Source organism: Schistocerca nitens, chromosome 1, assembly GCF_023898315.1.
Source record: "Schistocerca nitens isolate TAMUIC-IGC-003100 chromosome 1, iqSchNite1.1, whole genome shotgun sequence".
Classification (NCBI taxonomy): Eukaryota; Metazoa; Arthropoda; class Insecta; order Orthoptera; family Acrididae; genus Schistocerca; species Schistocerca nitens.
Genome location: NC_064614.1, coordinates 280,214,695 through 280,238,524, shown reverse-complemented (window position 1 = coordinate 280,238,524; position 23,830 = coordinate 280,214,695). Strand labels below are relative to the sequence as shown.

At 40.6% G+C, this 23,830-nt stretch overlaps 1 protein-coding gene across 1 annotated transcript in view; it reads left to right on the top strand.

Moving 5' to 3' along the window:
• The window catches only part of LOC126248157 (sodium leak channel NALCN), a 394,425-nt gene extending 391,839 nt beyond the window's left edge, over window positions 1-2,586 (top strand). Inside the window, exon 33 of the mRNA XM_049948905.1 lies at window positions 459-2,586. Within this exon, the coding sequence (XP_049804862.1) occupies window positions 459-640 (182 nt within the window). The 3' untranslated portion in view covers window positions 641-2,586. The remainder of the gene's footprint in view (window positions 1-458) is intronic.
• The last annotated feature ends 21,244 nt before the right edge of the window (window positions 2,587-23,830 follow it).

Sequence of the window (23,830 nt, the reverse complement as noted above, 5' to 3'; positions counted from 1 at the left end):
ATGGACAGGTATACAGTCGCACACACACACATATCCATCCACACATATACAGACACAGGCAAACATATGTAAATGCATTTACATATGTCTGCCTGTGTCTGTATATGTGGGGATGGATATGTATGATATGTGTGTGTGTGCAAGTGTATACCTGTCCTTTTTTCCCCCTAAGGTAAGTCTTTCCACTCCCGGGATTGGAATGACTCCTTACCCTCTCCCTTAAAACCCACATCCTTTCATCAATCCCTCTCCTTCCCTCTTTCCTGATGAAGCAACCTTGGGTTGCGATAGCTTGAAATTTGTGTGTGTGTTTGTGTGTTTTTTGTTGTGTGTAAACACAATGTCATAATAACAACAACAACAACAACAACAGTACATCATTATGCTACCAGAAAGATAAAAAGTTGGAGTGGATAGTACAGTAAATGAAGATAAAAATAATTAATATTTTTTCACAGGTGGCAGTAAGAATAATCTGCCTCATTTGACTGAAGGCCCTGAGCCCAGCAGATTGCTGCGAGACATCACAGCTAACAAAACAGCCATGCCAAAGATGTCCAATGTGCAACTGGAAGTCAAAGACTGGTGGCTGGAACAACTTGGTTACAATACTGATTCGAGTGAAGAAGATTCCTTCTAGCGAGATATCATCTATTTCAGTGGAGTAGTTCAGTCTAGTTATCAGCAACTGTTCATGATTTTTATATAAATTAATCATTACTTGAAAGAGTAAATCTCTGTAAGAGAGAGAAATAGAGATACATGTGTGTGTTTATGGGAAGAAAGACATGAGGTGGGAGATTATATTTGTACACCAGTTTTAGGTCAACGAGAGATTCTGAGTGAAACACATTTTCTTCTTCACCCAGAAACAAATACTGTTACACATTATTACTATTGTTAAACAATAATCATTTATTTATTTTTTAGTGTGGCTGCTTTCTACTGTGTGCATTCTTTTCTGTTATAGTTTGAATAACAAATAGGTAAAAGATAATGCTTACTAAATACATCTGTCATGATGCCAAAAAGATAACAGTTTTATCAGCATTTGAAGAGTTTCTATCCTTGTTCTTCCACACAGACATGCTACATGTAAATGCACCCAAAATATCTCAAATAAAGTAGCCACTGTCTCAGACACTGTCTTTTAGTCCTGAAGTTATTCTGCTTTACACTTGCATAAAAAAATCACTCTTGAATTAATTGGAATTTTGTATTATTTCCAATGCTATAACTTATCATATTCTTTGACAATATAGTGTAACTGGACCAATAAAAAAAAAAAAAACATGTACTCATAAAGCGGCAGCAAGAGAACATACACATAAAAGGAGGTCATACTTACGCAAGCTTTTGGACCATTGGCTCCATTTTCCATCAGAAGGGAAAGGAAAGGGGGTGAAGGAAGAGGACTGGAGAGTTTTACAAAAAGGGATAGATTTTGGAAAAGACACCCAGAACTGCAGGTCCTTTTCTTTCACCTCTCTTCCTTCCCCTTTCAACTGTTCTGCTAGAAGAAGCAGCCACTGGCTCCAAAAGCTTGCATAAGTATAACCTTCTTTTAAGTGAGTGTGTTCTCCTGCCGTCACTTGGTGAGTAATTTCTTTATCTGTCAAATTATGTTATATTATGACATTCTTTGTTATTCTTTTCTTTTCCAGTCTTCAAACTGCACATGCAGCCTTTTTCATCTGTATTTCCTCCCCTCTTCACTTGTATGACATAAAATGACAATAAACAAAGGCAAATGAGTTTTAATGCAATGAGGTGCAGAGTATGTAAAAAACCTAGGCATTGTTTTGTCATCTTACACCTTTTAAATTCTGCATTATCACTAAAATTCATTGTTCCTTATTCTCCAAGCTAAAGTTTTCTGTCACAGGAATCACAACTGAAAATAATGCTGGTGCACTCTCTCTATAACCTGGATACATCATTTTCTGGAGTGTCCACATTGTTTACACATTTTTCAGCTTTTTTGCTTATGTTTATATAATTGTTTCTTATTTCAGCTTTCCTTGGAACTAAAGTTCAAGTGGTAGGACATCAGATTCTGGACTCAAAGGTCCTGCAACCTGGGCTGCTGTTAAACCTACCAGCCATGCCTCATACAACAGATACGAATGAGTATCTGATTTCATAGAATTAAATATCCATCCACACATCTCCCTCAAAAAAAAAAAAAAAAAGGTTCCGAGTGATGCCATACTAAAACCGTGAAACAATATTATCTGTCCCCTTCCATGTTCCTATCGTAATCGTTTATGGTCTATAGATCACCCTTCCTACAGTTGTTTTTACTATGTTTTCTGGGGTGCAGTCTTCTGTGCTTTATAATGTGGCAGCTTTGGCTTGTGGGCACCCAGTCTGTAAACTTACCCAACACCTGTTAGGTGTTGCTGGGGTCAGATCCACCAATTCTCCATAAGCATGACTGTAGGAGTAAATTTTCCTTCTTATTATATCATAAGACTATTTTATATGAATTGTGAATTCAAATTTGGCTGTTTTTAAGAAAAGAATGCACATTCTTATCACAGCTTCCTTTGGACCATGCTTACAATAGCTAATCTCTTAAAAATGACTGTGATGTTTAATAGTTTTGTGTAAGGAAATGTGTTTATTGTTAAAAAAATAAAGTTATTTTCTTACATATTTACTTCTGTTAATAGTGTTTCATTACAATACTTGAAAACACGATCATGCAAAACAAATCCTTTTAAAACTCACCATATAACAGAGATGCTGAGTCGCAGATAGCCATAACGAAAAGACTCTCACAATTATAGCTTTCAACTGTTAAGGCCTTCATCAACAATAGACAAACACATGTGCATGCACACATTTTTTCACAGGTGGCAGTAAGAATAATCTGCCTCAGTTGACTGAAGGCCCTGAGCCCAGTAGATTGCTGCGAGACATCACAGCTAAAATGCCAAAGATGTCCAATGTGCAACTGGAAGTCAAAGACTGGTGGCTGGAACAACTTGGTTACAATACTGATTTGAGTGAAGAAGATTCCTTCCAGCAGTGCTGTGAGACATCACAGCTAAAATGCCAAAGATGTCCAATGTGCAACTGGAAGTCAAAGACTGGTGGCTGGAACAACTTTGTTACAATACTGATTTGTGTGAAGAAGAATCCTTTTAGCAGGATATCATCTGTTTCAGTGGAGTAGTTCAACCGGGTTACCAGCAACTGTTTATGATTTTTATATGAATTAATTATTACTTGAAAGAGTAAGTCTCTGTAAGAGAGAGAAATGGAGATACATGTGGTTGTCTACGGGGAAAAAAGGTGTGGGGTCGTGGCTTATATTTGTACACCAGTCAACAAGAGATTCTGAGTGAAACATGTTTCATTCTTCACACAGAAACAAATATGGTTACACATTATTAGTACTGTTGAACAATAAACATTTATTTATTTTTTAGTGTGGTTGCTTTCTGCTGTGTATGTTCTTTTCTGTTATAGTTTGAATAGCAAATAGGTGAAAGATAATGCTTACTAGATACATCTGTCATGATACCAAAAAGGTAACAGTTTTATCAGCATTTCAAGAGTTTCTATCCCCATTCTTCCACACAGACATGCTGCATGCTCAAATAAATTAGCCACTGTCTCAGACACTGTCTTTTAGTGCTGAAGTTATTCTACTTTGCACTTGCATAAAAAAAATCACTCTTGAATTATTTGGAATTTTGTATTATTTCTAATACTATAACTTATCATATTCTTTGACAATATAATGCAACTGGACAGATTTTAAAAAAAAAAAAAAAAACTACTCATGAAGCGGCAGCAGGAGAACATACACATAAAAGGAGGTCATACTTATGCAAGCTTTTGGAGCCAGTGGTTCCTTTTTCCATCAGAAGGGAAAGGAAGAGGGGCAAAGGAAGAAGACTGGAGAGTTATATTTTGGGAAAGCTACACAGAATAACAGGTCCTTTTCCTTCAACTCTCTTCCTTTCCCTTCAACCGTTCTGCTAGAAGTAGTAGTCACTGACTCCTAAAGCTTGCATAAGCATAACCTTCTTTTAAGTGTGTGTGTTCTCCTGCTGTCACTTGGTGAGTAGTTTCTTTATCTGTCCAATCACATTACACTATCATATTCTTTGTTATTCTTTTCTGCCCCAGTCTTCAAACTGCACATGCAACCTTTTTCATCTGTATTTTCTCCCCTCTCCACTTGTATAACATAAAATGACAATAAACATAGGCAAATGAGTTGCAATGCAATGAGGTGCAGAATATGTAAAAAACCTAGGCATTATTTTGTCATCTTACAACTTTTAAAGTCTGTCTTATCACTAAAACACATTGTTCCTTATTCTCCAAGCTAAAGTTCTCTGTCACAGGAATCACAACTGAAAATAATGCTGCTGCATTCTCTCGATTACCTGGATACATAATTTTTGTACTTCATTTTTCTTCTCTCCAAAATGTATCTCTTAACCACATCATTTTCTGTCTTTCTCCAATGACTTAAATACTATTTTTACTATCTTAGTTCTAATGGAGTGTCCCCATTTTTTACACATTTTTCACCTTTTTTACCTATCATTCATCCCCATTACGGTCGGAGGAAGGCAACGGCAAACCACCTCCATTAGGACCTTGCCTAGTAAGGCGGTGCGGGTCACCCGCATCGTTCCCCTACGCTCTGTAAAGAAGCATGGGACTTCATTTTTTTTTTCATATAATTGTTTCTTATTTCAGCTTTCCTTGGAACTAAAGTTCAAGTGGTAGGACATCAGATTCTGGACTCAAAGGTCCTGCATCCTGGGCTGCTGTTAAACCTATCAGCCATGCCTCATACAACAGATACAAATGAGTATGGGTTTTCATAGAATTAAATGTCCATCCAAATTGCTCCCTCAAAAAAAAAGTTCCTAGTGATGCCATACTAAAACAGTGCAACAGTATTATCTGTCCCCTTCCATGTTTCTATCATAATCGTTTATGGTCTATAGATCACCCTTCCTACAGTTGTTTTTACTATGTTTTCTGGGGTGCAGTCGTATGTGCTTTATAAGTGGCAGCTTTGACTTGTGGGCATGCAGTCTGTAAAACACGATTATGCAAAACAAATCCTTTTAAAACTCACCATTTAGCAGAGATGCTGAGTCGCACATAGACATAACATAAAAACTCTCACAAATATAGCTTTCAGCCATTAAGGCCTTCATATTCGGGAGTACGACGGTTCAATCCCGTCTCCAGCCATCCTGATTTAGGTTTTCCGTGATTTCCCTAAATCGCTTCAGGCAAATGCCGGGATGGTTCCTTTGAAAGGGCACGGCCGATTTCCTTCCCCATCCTTCCCTCACCCGAGCTTGCGCTCCGTCTCTAATGACCTCGTTGTCGATGGGACGTTAAACACTAATGTCCTCCTCCTAAGGCCTTCATCAATAATAGACTCACATATGCATGCGTGGGTGCGCACCCATACACACACACACACACACACACACACACACACACACACACACACACACACACACACACGACTGCAGTCTCAGGCAACTGAAACAACATTCCATCCTGGATTTTTCCATTGTTTGAAATCCTTTTAAAAAATGGTGTTACCTGTGACCACTGTAATGACCTTACCCTTGTCTAGTTAACAGTGAGGTTTTTAGAGAGGGAGCACAAGCTCAGATTGGGGAAGGATGAGAAAGGAAATCACCCATGCCCTGTTAAAGAATCTAACCCATCATTTGCCTTCAACAGTTTGGGGAATCCACAGAAAACCTAAATCTGCTACTCCCCATATAGAGAAGACATTGCATCGCAGAGAGGCACAACAAGAAGACTGCTATACATTTAAGCTTTTGACCAAAGTGTTTTCTTTTAAAGTAGAAAACATGCATACATCACCACTGTCTCTGGCTGCTGTGGCCAGTTGCAGTCCTCAGTCCAGCCACTGTATACACATTGGTCATGCATGTGTGAGTTCTGCATGTATGAACGTCTGCATGGTTTCTGCCTTGGAAGAAGATGTTTTGGACTAAAGCTTAAATGTATAGCTGTGTTTTCATTGTACCTGTGTGCAACTCAACACCTCCTCTGTATGGAGTGTACCAATCCTTTTCGTAATATTGTTGCTATTCATCCTGGACTCTCCATTGTTTGACAATACCTAAATCTGGATGGTTGAATGAGGATTTGAACCATCATCCTCCCGAAGTGACAGTCCAGTCAGCTAACCACTGTGCTTCATATGAATGGATAACTTGGTTTTGCTTAGAGCAGTGACAATTATTGTTAGGAATGCTAGATCATGGATAACAAGTGATGTCATTCCTTTTGGTCCGTTATTGTTAAACTTATGGTCAAGTCATATTATTATATCTAATGTTCAGTTGTCATTCTCATTGAAATATTTTTGTTTTTAACTACGAAGTGCAGTGACCATTGGATGTAGCTGCCCAGCCAGACTTAAAAGTGACCACTGATCTTTAGCCCATATTTACCAAGGCTTTCCCCACATGGGATAGGCTGGCCATTTGCTGATGGAGGACAGTTTCCTGAGATGTCACAGGTAGGCAATATTCACACACATGCAGCCAACATGCATTTTCTGATTAAAATTCCCTAGGTTCAACTAAAACCTGTCTCCACCATCACTATTCCACTAGTGTTGGACTTATAAAAATAGTTCAAAAATCTGTTTATAAATGCAATACAATTTTCCCATGTTACACTAGCTGTTAATGCTGTCTTTTCATAAATGTAGTCTACAACTCTCCAGTTTAGTAAGAAGATATGTATCAAGATCAGCAGCTTTAATTCAGATGTAGTATTCGTAATATTGGGAAAAATATGTCCTTTGAAACATGCAACAAAAGTCTATACAAGTAATCAGACAGCATTAAAAAAGTGAACGCCAGTCACCAAGTTTCAAACATAACATAACAACAACTAGTTTGGTAGACTTTAATTCACAAAATTTTTCTTGAGAAAGGAAAAATGTTTGAATCAGTTAGCCATTTACTTCCACAGTTGGGTTGGAATTCAAAGCAGCAAGTAATGAAATCCACCCTCAATACAACTAGAGTTGTCAAAATGTTGTGTATAGAGATAACAGCTTGATTGCAAACCTAAAAAGTTGTAAATCATCATTTTGCCGGAATAGCCTGAATGACCACAATGTTGGTGATGTTCATGAAGCATCCCACAATGAATTTTATCCACATCAAGCTTCTCATCAATGAAGACTTTTTTAATGGATAGGTTGGTATCTTTTAAAAATTTATTCCCTCAAAATGAAGTAGACGTTCACGCCAACAGCTAGAAAGATCATTCAGAAATAAATTGTAAACTTGTTCATTTGACTTACATAGTGACTGAACAGCCCAGTGAACTGGGAAATCAGGATGTGAGAATGGAGAAGGGAAGGGATAACCTTGCACACAACCGTCTTAACTCAGGTTCCCAGTTTTGGAATTGCTATGGGTGAATGGGAGGTACCACTGTCTGTTGCACAACACATTATTCATTTGCTTGCCAACAAAAATGAGATCAATTAAAATTTTTAAGAGTTCAGTGAAGAGTAAAATCTAAATGTTCAGATGGGTCCAGAAATTTTGAAATGGTCATCATATAGTCGAAAAATGGTGTCGTGTGATCAATGTCAATGAAGACAATATTTGAGCTGTGTGTAACCTTGTGAAAAGCAATATCTGCATTACTGTTGTTGAGATTGCATCACTGGTGGGGGATAAGTATTTAAGGTGTCCATACCAATTTATTGGACGCACTAGGTTACAAGAATATATCAGAAAGATTAAGTTCTGTGTCATCTCACCAAAGCACAGAGGAATGTGTTCAAAGACTTCTGTTAACAACTTATATATCAACAAAAATAAACCAATGTAATTCTTCAGGCTTTCCCGGTGATCTAATGACATCTTAGGTTGTCGGGTGTTCTGCCCGATATCAGCATTGTACTTGCACGATATTTCAGTAATGTAGCTCGTTACCTTCATCAGGTGCGACCTGAGACTACTCCTCGAGTGGACCTGGTCCACTATTTAGGCCTTCCCCCTTTACCAGGCGCTCCCTCTGCGGTCTGCACCCGCTCGCTGCAATCTTCTGGAGCATTTCTGCAATTTTAAGGACATATTTGCTAAACAAAATATCACACTTCAATTTAAGTAAGTGTTCTTAACTCTGAACCATACAATTATATTAAAATCTCAATTGCTTTAGGTGTCAAACTAAATTAGGTCCTCCTAAATAAGCTTGATGAATTTTTGTTGCTAGATGGAGGCAAGCTATATGTTCTATTAATGAAATTTTTATAGAAAATGAGTTTGCTTTTTGCAAGACTATTATGAAATTTCATGTAAGTACTGCAAATGCTGATATTTATGCTAGGAACCACAACCATAGATTTTGCTAATCAAGTAGATGACAAACAAAAATTAAAGTAGTCCACAGTTATAACAAGTAGGAAAGAGAAGTCTGTTGGCGCTAAATTTCTATATGGCAGTACTACCATATGTTCTAGAGGTCTTGCATGGCTTAAAATTTGAAAACATGCGATCTCTTCTTAAGATAGCAGACCAAACTGTTTTCAGGATTATTCACCCTCATTACAGGTGGGTTTCTCACATCCTGGAGCTCAAATGACCTGCCTTTTACTTTTAAGCTTCCCTCTCTTCTCCCCAAGCAAGGGACTTAATAGTACTGGAAAGTATGTAACGACCAGAATTTCTGTTGCATAATTAACTGGATTATATTGACAGTGAGGTAATTCAGAGTTTCAGGTAAAAATCAGTTTCCTGTCAAGAAATTTCAAACAACAATGTGTGTGTGTGTGTGTGTGTGTGTGTGTGTGTGTGTGTGTGTGTGTGTGTGCGCGCGCGCGCGCGCACGCACAACATGTAAGCCGGACAGCAAAGACCCAAATAAGAACAAGCACCCTGAAACTACAGCATGCTAAAATTTCAAAATAGTTCGAATCGAAAGTTAGTTAATCTACAAAGATTTTATTAGACTGTAGCTATCACTAATTTTTATTAAATTGACACATTGCAAATTGCATACAGAGAAGAGCAAACCTATTGAAAAATTGTTTTGTCACATTGTTACCAACTCTGAATGTTCTATTTAAATTTCCTGTCAGCCATAAAAAACATATCCTTACTTCACTTTCATTGAATTTGTCAGCTTCTATGTCTCTCCATCTACCACAACTTAATGATAGAAAGGTTATAATAAAAATAATTATTATTAATGTCAAATGATTGCACAAGAACTGTCATGTGCTGCAGCTACATGGGATCCATATGGCACTAGGAAACAACTGGCCTTATAATCAAAATGCTTTGGTGATGCAGACGAATACAGAGTGCCTTGTAAATGTTTGAAAACTAGGTAGGAAAATCTATAAATGCTTCCCCACAACTGTTAGACAAGTTCCTTTGCATGAAGAAAATGATATCAGTGCAAGGACAACTCATTGCTTGTTCCACACAAATCTCCTTCTTCAGATTCCACAATTTTGACAACCTGGCGGGCAGTTCTGGTATGCTGCCACTCTAATAGGCAATTTATGCTCTACTAGGCATCAGAAAAAGTTTTATTTAAATCTATGTAGGGAGTGAAGTTTATTTCAGGAAACTTACAGCTTGTTTCAGAAAATCATCCTGAGTCAATCAATGTTTTGTGCCACACTACCTAACTTCTACTCATTGAATCTGAAGTCACATCAACAAATCATATGAGAGGCATTCAACAGGCAATGCAACACTTTTTTTCTCCAAGCAGGTCAGTTTCACTCAGGATCCCAATACACCATACTATTCTCCAATCTTTTAGCTACAAAATCTATTTTTTCCACATAATCTCAATTCAATGTGATGGCTTTCACAACCTTACTGGAAGAGCATGTATGCCCACATGGTACCTCTGTGCTGGTTATCAACATACTGATTCCTATGGAGTGCATCCTTCATTGGGCCAAACATACATAAATCAGTAGGTCTGAGATTCAGGTTGTGGAGTAGTTTTGTGAACTCCTGTCGGCAATGAAGATTTATGTGAGGCCTTGCATTTTCATGGAGAAGGAGAAATGTGTTTGCATTTTTGTGGTAATGAACACACACAAGTTCTTTCTTCAGTTTCCTAAGGATAGCACAAGACACGTCAGAGTTATACAAGGTGTACAGCTTTGCTTCCACCGTTTGCCGTTAGGTGGCAACAGCGGTAAGTAGCGGTCAAAAGAAACAGATCGCAAACATCAGGCAGTTAGCTTGGACCTTGGTCAACATAATTTCATTCAAACATAAATCAATTTGTGTCTGCATCATAAAGTTGTTCTTGATTGAAAATGTCAGTTCATGAGCCTAATTCTCATCATTTGCGGGAGGTGTTACTGTTTTGTTTGAATATGAAGAAAACAGCAGCAGTGTCTTATCAAATGCTCTCAACTATGTATGGTAAGGACACTATTAGTGAAGGAACATGTTGAGAGTGGCTTCAATGCTTCAAGAACAGTGATTTTAACGTTATAGACCCACAGAGTGGTGGAAGAGAGAACGTTTTCAAAGACACAGAATTGGCAACATTGGTGAGTGAAGACTCGCATCAAACTCAAGAAGAATTGGTATGATTAGTGGGAGTGACACAGTAAGCCATTTCAAAATGTCTCAAGGCTATGGGCATGATTCAGAAAGAAGGAACTTGGGTCCCATATGAGCTGAAACCAAGAGATGTTGAATGGCATTTGTGTGTTTGTGAACAGTTGCTTCAGAGGCAAAAATGGAAGGTATTTCTGCATCAAATTGTGACCACAGACAAAAAATGGGTTCATTAGGATAACCCTAAATGAAAAAAATCATGGGGATATTCCAGACATGCTTCCACGTCAACATCCAAACCGAATATTCGCAGCTCCAAGATCATGCTCTGCATTTGATGGGACCAGCTCGGCATTGTGTACTATGAGGTGTTAAAACCAAGTGAAACAATCACAAGTGCTTGATATCTTATGCAGTTAATGTGATTGAGCAGAGCATTGAAAGACAAAGGGCCACAATACAGTGAGAAGCATGATAAAGTGATTTTGCAGCATGACAACACTTGATCCCACATTGCAAAACAGGTCAAAACATACTTGGATACGTTACAATGGGAAGTCCTACACCACCCACTATATTCTCGAGCCATTCTTCCCTCTGACTATCACCTGTTTAGATCAATGGCGCTTGGGCTGGCTGACCAACTCTTCCGATCTCATGAAGAAGTCACAAATTGGATCAATTTGTGGATCGCCTAAAAAGATGAACAATTTTTTTGATGCAGGAATCATACACTGCCCAAAAGATGGGGGAAAGTAGTGGCCAGTGATGGAAAATACTTTGAATGATACATGTGTAACCAATTTGTTTCACTATAGCCTCAAATGTTGGGGAAAAAATGGGGGAAGCAAAGTTGTACATCTTGTAGTTGCACCATGACGGAGGACACCAAACAGTATAAGCCCTTCAGAGTCCCAGAAGACCATTGCCATGACTTTACTGGCTGATTGTGCGGCTTTGAACTTTTTCTTTCCAGTAGAGGTGGTGTGGCACCACTTCATGGATTGCCGTTTTGTTTCCCGTTCGAGGAGGTGAACCCATGTATTGTGACCTGTGACAGCGTTCAACAAAAATTGTCACAATCAGCCTCGTAACACACAAGCAATTCTGCCGAGATGCTGTTTTGGTCTTCTGTTAGACAGCGAGTAACCCAGCTGGCAAACACTTTCGGTGGCCCAACTGGTGGAGGAAAATGCCAGCACTACCAACGGAGATATCCAGTTGTGCAGCAAGGTGTTTGACTGTAATCCATTGATAGCTTTGAATGAGAGTATCCACAGGTTCTAATATTGCAGGGGTAACAGCTACATGTGGCCAACGAGGACCCAGGAGACTGAACAGTTTGCGTGACCTTGTTGCTACGTGACAGGTGCCATGTCCAACGATTCGCCACGCTTTGGTTCATTGCCTCATCTCTGCAGACATTCTGCAAGCACCTATGAATATCTGCGATGCTCTAGTTTTCTGCCTGGAATGCACATCTGTTACAGATGCCATTTTGAAGGCTACATATAGTGCTGCCACCTGTCAGAACTTCATAAAATAATAGGGGCTGAAGCAGGGATATTCTATAGTGTTCTACTATAAATGACACATTTTTTTCAACCAAAATTGATTAAGAAAAATGAAGTGTTGCATTACTTATTTAATGCTCCTCAACAAACCAAAAGAATCGCTACCTGATACAGACACTTTCCACCCTTGGGAAAAATACCTCTCTACTTTCTACTCACTTTCAGCATGAGGTTCTTGGGTAAAAAGTTTTGGGTTAACTTAGAGCGTCAGATCTGGATAAATTCATAAAACTTTTGATGATTATTTTATTTGAGATAGAAGTAAGTTTACAGGATTCTTATATACAACACAGTGGTTGTAAATCTTTCTTGAATATGTCTACCTTAAACCACATGAACTCATAGAATACCCATTTGTTGAACTGTCTCATTGACTTCCTGGGTTAATCGTTAGAGGGCTTTGCTTTCATGTTGCTCCATGTGGCAGTTTCAGCTCACAGGTCCAAGATCCTCTCCTAGCTAACTTAGATTTTCTTAAGAATTATGTTTATCAGACAAACACATTTTATACTATTTGACAGTATTATGGAAAGGATAGTTGCTACACACCCTATAGCAGAGATGCTGAGTCACAGATAGGCACAACAAAAAGACTGCCAAACAGGCCTTCATCAGAATAAACAACACACAGGCACACACACATATATGACCACAGTCTGTAGCTGCCAAGAGCACACTGCAAGCAGCAGCAGATGATGGGAGAAGCAAACTGGTTGGTGGGCATAAGGAGAGGCTGGGGCAGGGAGGGGGACTGTGAACTGCTGCTTGTGGGAGCATACTGGGACAAGATAGGGAGAGGGCAGGGCAGCTAGGTGCATTCGAGAGGTTAGATGGGCAAGGAGGGATGGGGGTGGTAGCAGAAACGGAGAGAATAAAAGACTGGGTAGTGCTGGAATGGGAATGGGGAAGGGGATATTTGGGTGAAGACCAATGACTAATGAAGATTGAGGTTGGCAGGGCTGTGGAAACGTAAGATATATTGTAGGGAGATTTCCCATCTGTGCAATTCAGAAGAGCTGGTGTTGGCAGGAAGGATTCAGATGGCACAGGTTGTGAAGCAGTCATTGAAACAAATATCATCATGTTGGGCAGCAACTGAATGGTCCAACTGTTTCTTGGCCATTGTCAGTGGCCATTCATGTGGACAGACAGCTTGTTGGTTGTCATGCCGATGTAGAATGGAGCACAGTGGTTGCAGTTTAGCCTGTAATTCACAGACTGTTTTCACAAAAGGCCCTGCCTTTGAGGGGATAGGTGATGCTGGACTGGTGTAGGTGGTGGTAGAAAGATGTATGGGACAGGTCTTGCATATAGGTCTACTACAGGGATATGAGTCATGAGGCAAGGTTCTGTGAAGGAAGCTGCAGGATCTGAGACAGAGGGGTGAAGCTGAAAATTATAAAATTCTACAAAAGAAGTACAGAAAAATAACACAAGAGACAAAATCAAGAGCAATTCATGCTACCATAATGAACTCAAGAAATAAGACAAAGGCAACTTGGAATGCAATTAATAGTGAAAGGTAGGAAAAAGCTGGATCAAACAAAGAAACATATCACATCAATGAAAATAAACAACACTGTGGTTACAGATGGTAGAGAAATAGCTAATATACTTAATGATAACTATATAAATGTGGTAGAGAACTTGAAATTGGAAAGGAATATTCCACAAAAGAAGGTTACTAAGTTAACACAAAATTCAAGCAGAACCTTGTTCTTGAAACCAGTCACAGAAGATGAACTGAGGAAAACTATACAGAAACTGAAATCCAAGAACTTAGCTGGTGATGATGAGATGTCAAATCATGTAATAAAGCAAGTAAGTGAGCAAATAATCTCACCATTGCTGGACATAGCAGATATCTCTCTCAGAGATGGAATTTTTCCAGAAAAACTGAAGATGCACAAGAAAGGGGATAAGGATGACTCCAACAACTACAGGCCAGTTTCACTGACATCAGGTTTCTCAAAAATCCTGGAAATGATTATGTACAATACAGTAGTTTATTATCAGGACAAATACAACATTCTCATATCATCACAGCATGGTTTCAGAAAGACTAGATCTATGGAATCAGCAATTGCCAGTCTGACTTAAAACATTATACAGTCCTTAGCTGAAAAACAAGTTGTATCTGCAAGGTTCCTGGACGACACTATTGGCCATGATATACTAATAAGAAAATTGGAAAACAATGGTATTCGAGGGCAAGAAGGGAAGTGGATAGAATCATACCTATGCTACAGGAAGTAATACACTCCTGGAAATTGAAATAAGAACACCATGAATTCATTGTCCCAGGAAGGGGAAACTTTATTGACACATTCCTGGGGTCAGATACATCACATGATCACACTGACAGAACCACAGGCACATAGACACAGGCAACAGAGCATGCACAATGTCGGCACTAGTACAGTGTATATCCACCTTTCGCAGCAATGCAGGCTGCTATTCTCCCATGGAGACGATCGTAGAGATGCTGGATGTAGTCCTGTGGAACGGCTTGCCATGCCATTTCCACCTGGTGCCTCAGTTGGACCAGCGTTCGTGCTGGACGTGCAGACCGCGTGAGACGACGCTTCATCCAGTCCCAAACATGCTCAATGGGGGACAGATCCGGAGATCTTGCTGGCCAGGGTAGTTGACTTACACCTTCTAGAGCACGTTGAGTGGCACGGGATACATGCGGACGTGCATTGTCCTGTTGGAACAGCAAGTTCCCTTGCCGGTCTAGGAATGGTAGAACAATGGGTTCGATGACGGTTTGGATGTACCGTGCACTATTTAGTGTCCCCTCGACGATCACCAGTGGTGTACGGCCAGTGTAGGAGATCGCTCCCCACACCATGATGCCAGGTGTTGGCCCTGTGTGCCTCGGTCGTATGCAGTCCTGATTGTGGCGCTCACCTGCACGGCGCCAAACACGCATATGACCATCATTGGCACCAAGGCAGAAGCGACTCTCATCGCTGAAGACGACACGTCTCCATTCGTCCCTCCATTCACGCCTGTCGCGACACCACTGGAGGCGGGCTGCACGATGTTGGGGCGTGAGCGGAAGACGGCCTAACGGTGTGTGGGACCGTAGCCCAGCTTCATGGAGACGGTTGCGAATGGTCCTCGCCGATACCCCAGGAGCAACAGTGTCCCTAATTTGCTGGGAAGTGGTGGTGCGGTCCCCTACGGCACTGCGTAGGATCCTACGGTCTTGGCGTGCATCCGTGCGTCGCTGCGGTCCAGTCCCAGGTCGACGGGCACGTGCACCTTCCGCCGACCACTGGCGACAACATTGATGTACTGTGGAGACCTCACGCCCCACGTGTTGAGCAATTCGGCGGTACGTCCACCCGGCCTCCCGCATGCCCACTATACGCCCTCGCTCAAAGTCCGTCAACTGCACATACGGTTCACGTCCATGCTGTCGCGGCATGCTACCAGTGTTAAAGACTGTGATGGAGCTCCGTATGCCACGGCAAACTGGCTGACACTGACGGCGGCGATGCACAAATGCTGCGCAGCTAGCGCCATTCGACGGCCAACACCGCGGTTCCTGGTGTGTCCGCTGTGCCGTGCGTGTGATCATTGCTTGTACAGCACTCTCGCAGTGTCTGGAGCAAGTATGGTGGGTCTGACACACCGGTGTCAATATGTTCTTTTTTCCATTTCCAGGAGTGTATGTATCAACAGGGGACGCATATCAGTCAGCAACCAAATTCATCAAATATGGGGTGCTGCAGCGATCAGTAATGTGGCCATTGCTGTTTGATCTGTTTGTTAATGACATAGGTGTTGAAGAGAAGGAGAAGAAAATATTGTATGCAGGTGACGTGACAACACTGAACAATGAACAAACTGTGACACAGCTTGAGAGAGGAGCATACATATCTGCAAACACCACAGCTCAATGACTCCTGGAAAATGGACTTGTTATAAACCTAAAAAAGACTATGTATGCAGCTTTCAGAAATAAAGAGAAGACAGTGCACATGGGATTAGAGGTGGATGAAACGAGACTAGAAGTAGTATAATCCACTAGATTCTTAGGTATTTCCATGGATAACAAGCTGAAATGGAAACAACGTATTAATTCTGTCTGTAAGAAACTCACCTCTGTCATATTTTTAATGAGGCAGCTAGCTCAGTATGCAGACAAACAGCTTCTGTGCACAGTATACCATGGATTCTTCGAACCATACCTGCAGTGCAGAGTGGTAGTGTGGGGAAACTCAAACATTCAAGAAATAAAAAGGGTGTCCACATCACAAAGAAAAAGCAGTTAGAAACATATTAAGAAGAAAGACTTCTGTGATATGCAAAAATTGCTTCAAAAGACCAGGCATCTTAATTTTTTCCTCCTTGTACATTTATATAAAACTATACTATATGTCACAAAAGATAGTGCAGAATGGACTACAAATGCTAATGTATACACCCACAACACATGGAGGAAGAATGACATACAAAGCATACCTCACCGACTGACAATGCTTCAAAAGGGACCCCAGTACTCAGGTATCAAATTACTAAGAAAGCTGCGTAAAAAACTGTGTGACAATGTATACGACAGTAAGTTTCCAAAGAACCTAAAAGACTATCTGGTGGAAAAGGAATGTTACAGTGTTTATTTATTCATTTATTTATTTTGATCCAACATCAACTGATTACAAAAAAAAGTTTTTTTTTTTTTTTTTTTTTTTTTTTTTTGTTCCAATCTTCTGGATAAGTCAGAGCCTTACTTACTAAAGTTACATATTATTGCATGGCAATATTATCTACACAACTTTTCTGAATTTAGTTGAGAGAACAATGTTACATATATGGACTATACATAAAAACAATTTGCTATTGCAATACATAGATTAAGGAATTTACAGTTTGTGGCTCCCTGCCGCCGTTGAATAAGCAGCTGCCAGCAGCAAGTCATATACTCTTAGCTCACTTATTTGTTACATAGTTTAATTCTTAATTTCTTTGTGTGTTTTTGGGTACTTGCATTGTTTAATCCATAAATTTTGGGTGTATTATAGTATTTGAGAGTTGTAGCATCACGTTTTAGTACCTGAATAGTGTAAATTCGCGTAGTCGTCTGTCTTCCGTTTTTGTTTTGAATGGCCAGTGTCGGTTGGTCACAGCCAGTGTGCTCCCAGCCGCCGTCAGATAAGCAGCTGCCAGCAGCAAGTCGTATACTCTTAGCTCACTTATTTGTTACATAGTTTAATTCTTAATTTCTTTGCGTATTTTTGGGTACTTGCATTGTTTAATTCATAAATTTCGGGCGTATTATAGTATTTGAGAGTTATAGCATCGCATTTTAGTACCTAAAAAATCGCGTAGTCTCCTTCTGCCGCCAAGCAGTGTGTCAGCAGTGTGCAAGTAGGAACATTACTGCATTTACTAGGCAATCTTGTATTTTAATAACTGTTTAAATTTTGTGTCGAATTGTTTGTGCTCTCTGTAGATTATTTCAGACGTTCTTTGCACAACAGTATTTAGCATGGATAGGGAATGTGACTGCTGTGTTCGGATGCTGGCTGAGTTGGCATCCCTTCACTCCCAGCTTCAGGCAGTGTTGGCTTCTGTCACACAGCTTGAGGCTGTTGCCAATGCGCATCACTGTTGGGGCCCGGATGGGGGTTTGTCGGTGACGGCCAGCTCGTCCCACGCATCCCCCAATCAGACTATGGCTGTGGCTGCCTGGGATACTGCCCACATTGAGGCTGACCCCTCACCCATAGTAGAGTGGGAGGTCATCTCGAGGTGTGGCAGGGGGCGAAAGACATTCCAGAGAGCTGAACGGAAGGCCTCTCCAGTTTGTCTGATGAACCGGTTTCAGGCTCTGTCTCCAGCTGATACTGATCTTCGGCCAGACATGGCTGCTTGTCCGGTTCCAGAGGTTGCCCCTCAGTCTGAAAGATCCGGGCAGTCGCACGGGTGGGCTTACTGGTAGCTGGGAGCTCCAACATTAGGCAATCTTGGTAGAGTGGGAGGTCGTCTCGAGGTGTGGCAGGGGGAGAAAGACATTCCGGAGAGCTGAACGGAAGGCCTCTCCAGTTTGTCTGATGAACCGGTTTCAGACTCTGTCTCCATCTGATACTGATCTTGGGCCGGACATGGCTGCTTGTCTGGTTCCAGACGTTGCCCCTCAGTCTGCAAGATCCTTGCGGTCGCATGGGTGGGCTTACTGGTAGTTGGGAGCTCCAATGTAAGGCACGTAATTGGGCCCCTTAGGCATATGGCAGCAAGAGAGGGGAAGAAAACAAATGTGCACTCCGTGTGCATACCGGGGGAGTCATTACAGATATGGAAAGGGTCCTTCCGGATGCCATGCAGGGTACAGGGTGCACCCATCTGCAGGTGATCGCTCATGTCGGCACCAATGATGTGTGTTGCTATGGATCGGAGGAAATCCTCTCTGGCTTCCGGCATCTATCTGATTTGGTGAAGACTGCCAGTCTCACTAGCGGGATGAAAGTAGAGCTCACCATCTGCAGCGTCATTGACAGGACTGACTGCGGACCTTTGGTACAGAGCCGAGTGGAGGGTCTGAATCAGAGGCTGAGACGGTTCTGCGACCATGTGGGCTGCAGATTCCTCGACTTGCGCCATAGGGTGGTGGGGTTTCGGGTTCAGCTGGATAGGTCAGGAGTCCACTACACACAGCAGGCAGCTACACGGGTAGCAGGGGTTGTGTGGTGTGGACTGGACGGCTTTTTAGGTTAGATGGCCTTGGGCAAGTACAGAAAGGGCAACAGCCTCAAAGGGTGTGGGGCAAAGTCAGGACATGCGGGGACCAAGCAGCAATTGGTATTGTAATTGTAAACTGTCGAAGCTGCATTGGTAAAGTACCGGAACTTCAAGCACTGATAGAAAGCACCAAAGCTGAAATCGTTGTAGGTACAGAAAGCTGACTGAAGCCAGAGATAAATTCTGCTGAAATTTTTACAAAGGCACAGACAGTGTTTAGAAAGGATAGATTGAATGCAACTGGTAGTGGCGTGTTTGTCGCTGTTAGTAGTAGTTTATCCTGTAGTGAAGTAGAAGTGGATAGTTCCTGTGAATTATTATGGGTGGAGGCTACACTCAACAACCGAGCTAGGTTAATAATTGGCTCCTTTTACTGACCTCCCGACTCAGCAGCATTAGTGGCAGAACAACTGAAGGAAAATCTGGAATACATTTCACATAAATTTTCTCAGTATGTTATAGTCTTAGGTGGAGATTTCAATTTACCAGATATAGACTGGGACACTCAGATGTTTAGGATGGGTGGTAGGGACAGAGCATTGAGTGACATTGTAATGAGTGTACTATCCAAAAATTACCTCAAGCAATTAAACAGAGAACTGACTCATGGAGATAATATCTTGGACCTACTGATAACAAACAGACCTGAACTTTTCGACTCTGTAAGTGCAGTACAGGGCATCAGTGATCATAAGGCCATTGCAGCATCCCTGAGTATGGAAGTAAATAGGAATATAAAAAAAGGGAGTTAGGTTTATCTGTTTAGCAAGAGTAATAGAAGGCAGATTTCAGACTATCTAACAGATCAAAACGAAAATTTCTGTTCTGACACTGACAATGTTGAGTGTTTATGAAAAAAGTTCAAGGCAATTGTAAAATGCATTTTAGACGGGTATGTGCTGAGTAAAACTGTGAGGGATGGGAAAAACCCACCGTGGTTCAATAACAAAGTTAGGAAACTACTGCAAAAGCAAAGAGAGCTTCACTGCAAGTTTAAACACAGCCAAAACCTCTCAGACAAACAGAAGCTAAACGATGTCAAAGTTAGCGCAAGGAGGGCTATGCGTGAAGCGTTCAGTGAATTCGAAAGTAAAATTCTATGTACCAACTTGACAGAAAATCCTAGGAAGTTCTGGTCTTACGTTAAATCAGTAAGTGGCTCAAAACAGCATATCCAGACACTCTGGGATGATGATGGCATTGAAACAGAGGATGACACGTGTAAAGCTGAAATACTAAACACCTTTTTCCAAAGCTGTTTCACAGAGGAAGACTGCACTGCAGTTCCTTCTCTAAAGCCTCGCACAAACAAAAAAATGGCTGACATCAAAATAAGTGTCCAAGGAATAGAAAAGCAACTGAAATCACTCAACAGAAGAAAGTCCACTGGACCCGACGGGACACCAATCTGATTCTACACAGAGTACGCAAAAGAACTTTCCCCCTTCTAAGAGCCATGTACTGCAAGTCTGTAGAGGAATGGAAGGTTCCAAATGATTGGAAAAGAGCACAGGTAGTCCCAGTCTTCAAGAAGGGTCGTCAAGCAGATGCACAAAACTATAGACCTATATCCCTGACATCGATCTGTTGTAGAATTTTAGAACATGTTTTTTGCTCACGTATCATGTCATTTCTGGAAACCCAGAATCTACTCTGTAGGAATCAACATGGATTCCAGATACAGCGATTGTGTGAGACCCAACTCGCTTTATTTGTTCATGAGACACAGAAATATTAGATACGGGCTCCCAGATAGATGCCATTTTCCTTGACTTCCAGAAGGCATTCGATACAGTTCTGCACTGTCGCCTGATAAACAAAGTAAGAGCCTACGGAATATCAGACCAGCTGTGTGGCTGGATTAAAGAGTTTTTAGCAAACAGAACACAGCATGTTGTTCTCAATGGAGAGGTGTCTACAGACGTTAAAGTAACCTCTGGCGTGCCACATCGGAGTGTTATGGGACCATTGCTTTTCACAATATATATAAATGACCTAGTAGATAGTGTTGGAAGTTCCATGCGGCTTTTCGCGGATGACGCTGTAGTATACAGAGAAGTTGCAGCATTAGAAAATTGCAGCAAAATGCAGGAAGATCTGCAGCGGATAGGCACTTGGTGCAGGGAGTGGCAACTGACCCTTAACATAGACAAATGTAATGTATTGCGAATACATAGAAAGAAGGATCCTTTATTGTATGATTATATGATAGTGGAACAAACACTGATAGCAGTTACTTCTGTAAAACATCTGGGAGTATGCGTGTGGAATGATTTGAAGTGGAATGATCATATAAAATTAATTGTTGGTAAGGCGGGTGCCAGGTTGAGATTCATTGGGAGAGTCCTTAGAAAATGTAGTCCATCAACAAAGGAGGTGGCTTACAAAACACTCATTCGACCTATATTTGAGTATTGCTCATAAGTGTGGAATCCATACCAGGTCGGGTTGACAGAGGAGATAGAGAAGATCCAAAGAAGAGCAGTGTGTTTTGTCACAGGCTTATTTGGTAAGCGTGATAACGTTACGGAGCTGTTTAGCAAACTCAAGTAGCAGACTCTGCAAGAGAGGCGCTCTGCATCGCGGTGTAGCTTGCTGTCTAGGTTTCGAGAGGGTGCGTTTCTGGATGAGGTATCGAATATATTGCTTTCCCCTACTTATACCTCCCGAGGAGATCACGAATGTAAAATTAGAGAGATTCGAGCGCACATAGAGGCTTTGCGGCAGTCATTCTTCCCGCGAACCATACGCGACTGGAACAGGAAAGGGAGGTAATGACAGTGGCACATAAAGTGCCCTCTGCCACCCACAGTTGGGTGGCTTGCAGATTATAAATGTAGATGTAGATGTAGATGTCTTCAGATCTGACATTCAAATATTTACAGTTTGTGACACAGTCTAAAATCTCAGATTCGTATAATTTTAGGTAGTTGGTCTTCCATCAGATGAGTGTACTAAATCTAAAAACTCATCTACTGAATACACAGGATTGTTTAGGAGCCATAATTTGAATTTCTTTTTTAGTTCTGTAATGGGCAATTTGGAGATATTAGGATGGAAGCAATTCAGTAGTTTCATGGCTGCACAGTGAGGGCTTTTCTCATAAAGTGCTGTTCTATGGGAGATGTTGTGGGGTCTTACTCTATCTCTAGTGTTGTGATCATGTATATCTTTTTAACTGTTTTGTTACCTCTTACTGCCGTAATGATTATCTTAGGTACATACCGGTTATGAAAAGTTAGTATTTTAAATTCTTTGAACAATTTCTGCAGAACTCCCTGGCACATTCCTTTCTCATAATTCTAAGTACCTTCTTTTGTAGGATAAGTACATTTTTCATATTACCTTTACTGCTGGATCCCCATATCTGTATCACATAGCTTAGATGGAATTCAAATAGTGCAAAATATATTTGCCTCAGAGTGGTAATTGTTACAAAAAGGTGTTAGTTTTCTTAGGGTGTATATGGTAGTAGATAGCTTTTTGCAAAAATCATTTACATGATCAGACCAGTTTAGTTCTGCATCAAGTGTCAGACCAAGAAATTTGGTCGAGTATTCTTTTTTTAATGTATTCATCACCCATTAAAATTTGGTTTTCATGAGTTTTTTGCCTCCCACGATCAAATTCAATACAGCCGGATTTATTTGTATTTAATTTTAGTTTGTTTTCATTAAAATACTGCAGAACTATGCCTGCTGCAGTGTTGGATTCCACTTCGAGCTGCAAACAGCTTGGATTGCAGCATATTAACATGGTACCATCTGCATATAAGATAGTTGTAACAGGATTTGTTATAGACTGAATATCATTAACATAAATAATTAAAAGAAGTGGTCTTAATATTGACCCCTGTGGAAAGCCAAAATTAATGTCAGTGGTGTTTGATTTGTATGCTTCTTCTGTAGTGCTGATAGACACAAACTGCTTCCTATTTGTTAAGTAGGAAGCTAATCAGGTTATGGGCTGTGCCTCGAAAGCCACAGTTCCACAGTTTGTCCAGCAACATGGTCATATCAACACAGTCAAATGCTTTTTGTAAGTCTAGAAGGATGCCACATACATGTTCTTTATTGATTGTTGCTTGAGTGACATCTTCAATTAAGTTGGATGCTGCTGTAATGGTGGATGACCACTGACAAACCCATACTGCCCCTTAGAAATCACTTTTTTGCTTACCAGGAATTTCCAAATTCTTATGTATATTACTTTCTCAAAGATTTTGGATATTAATAGAAGAACAGATATGGGTCAAAAGTTTTCTACTAGATTTCTGTTTCCTTTTTTAAAAATAGGTACAGCTCAAGCAATTTTCAACTCATCTGAAAATAGACCATCTTCCATGTGAAAGTTGATAACTGCTGATAAAGGTGATGCAATTCTTTGAATACATTTCTTAAAGAGTGTCCAGACTAAAACCATCATATCCTGCTGCATGAGAATTCTTCAAGCTACTCACTATTTTAATTATTTCTTCTTCATCTGTTCGTGTCAAAAATATACTTCCTGACACTGGTGTTGTGCTAAATTTGTATTTGTGATTTTTTAAACAGACTGTTTATGCTGGAGCCAACAGAAACAAAGTAATTGTGAAATAGATCTGCTACCTTATTCTGATCAGTTTCTATTGTGCCATTTATCAGCAAGTGATTTTCAGTTTATGTTTCCCAGATTTACCTATTTCTCTGTTTACTAGTGACCATTATATTTTGGAAATATTGTTTGACTTTTGATTGACACTTTCAAAATGTTTCTGTTTTTCAGAGAATTAGGAGATCTGTACAGTTTTTTTGATACTTTTTGAACTCTTTTTTTTTTAATTTTTTTTTTGCCCAAGTCACTGAACATAGTATAATGTTACTTAAAGTCCGTCTTGATTGCCGCGGGCAAGAGGGCCACACAGGAGGGCCC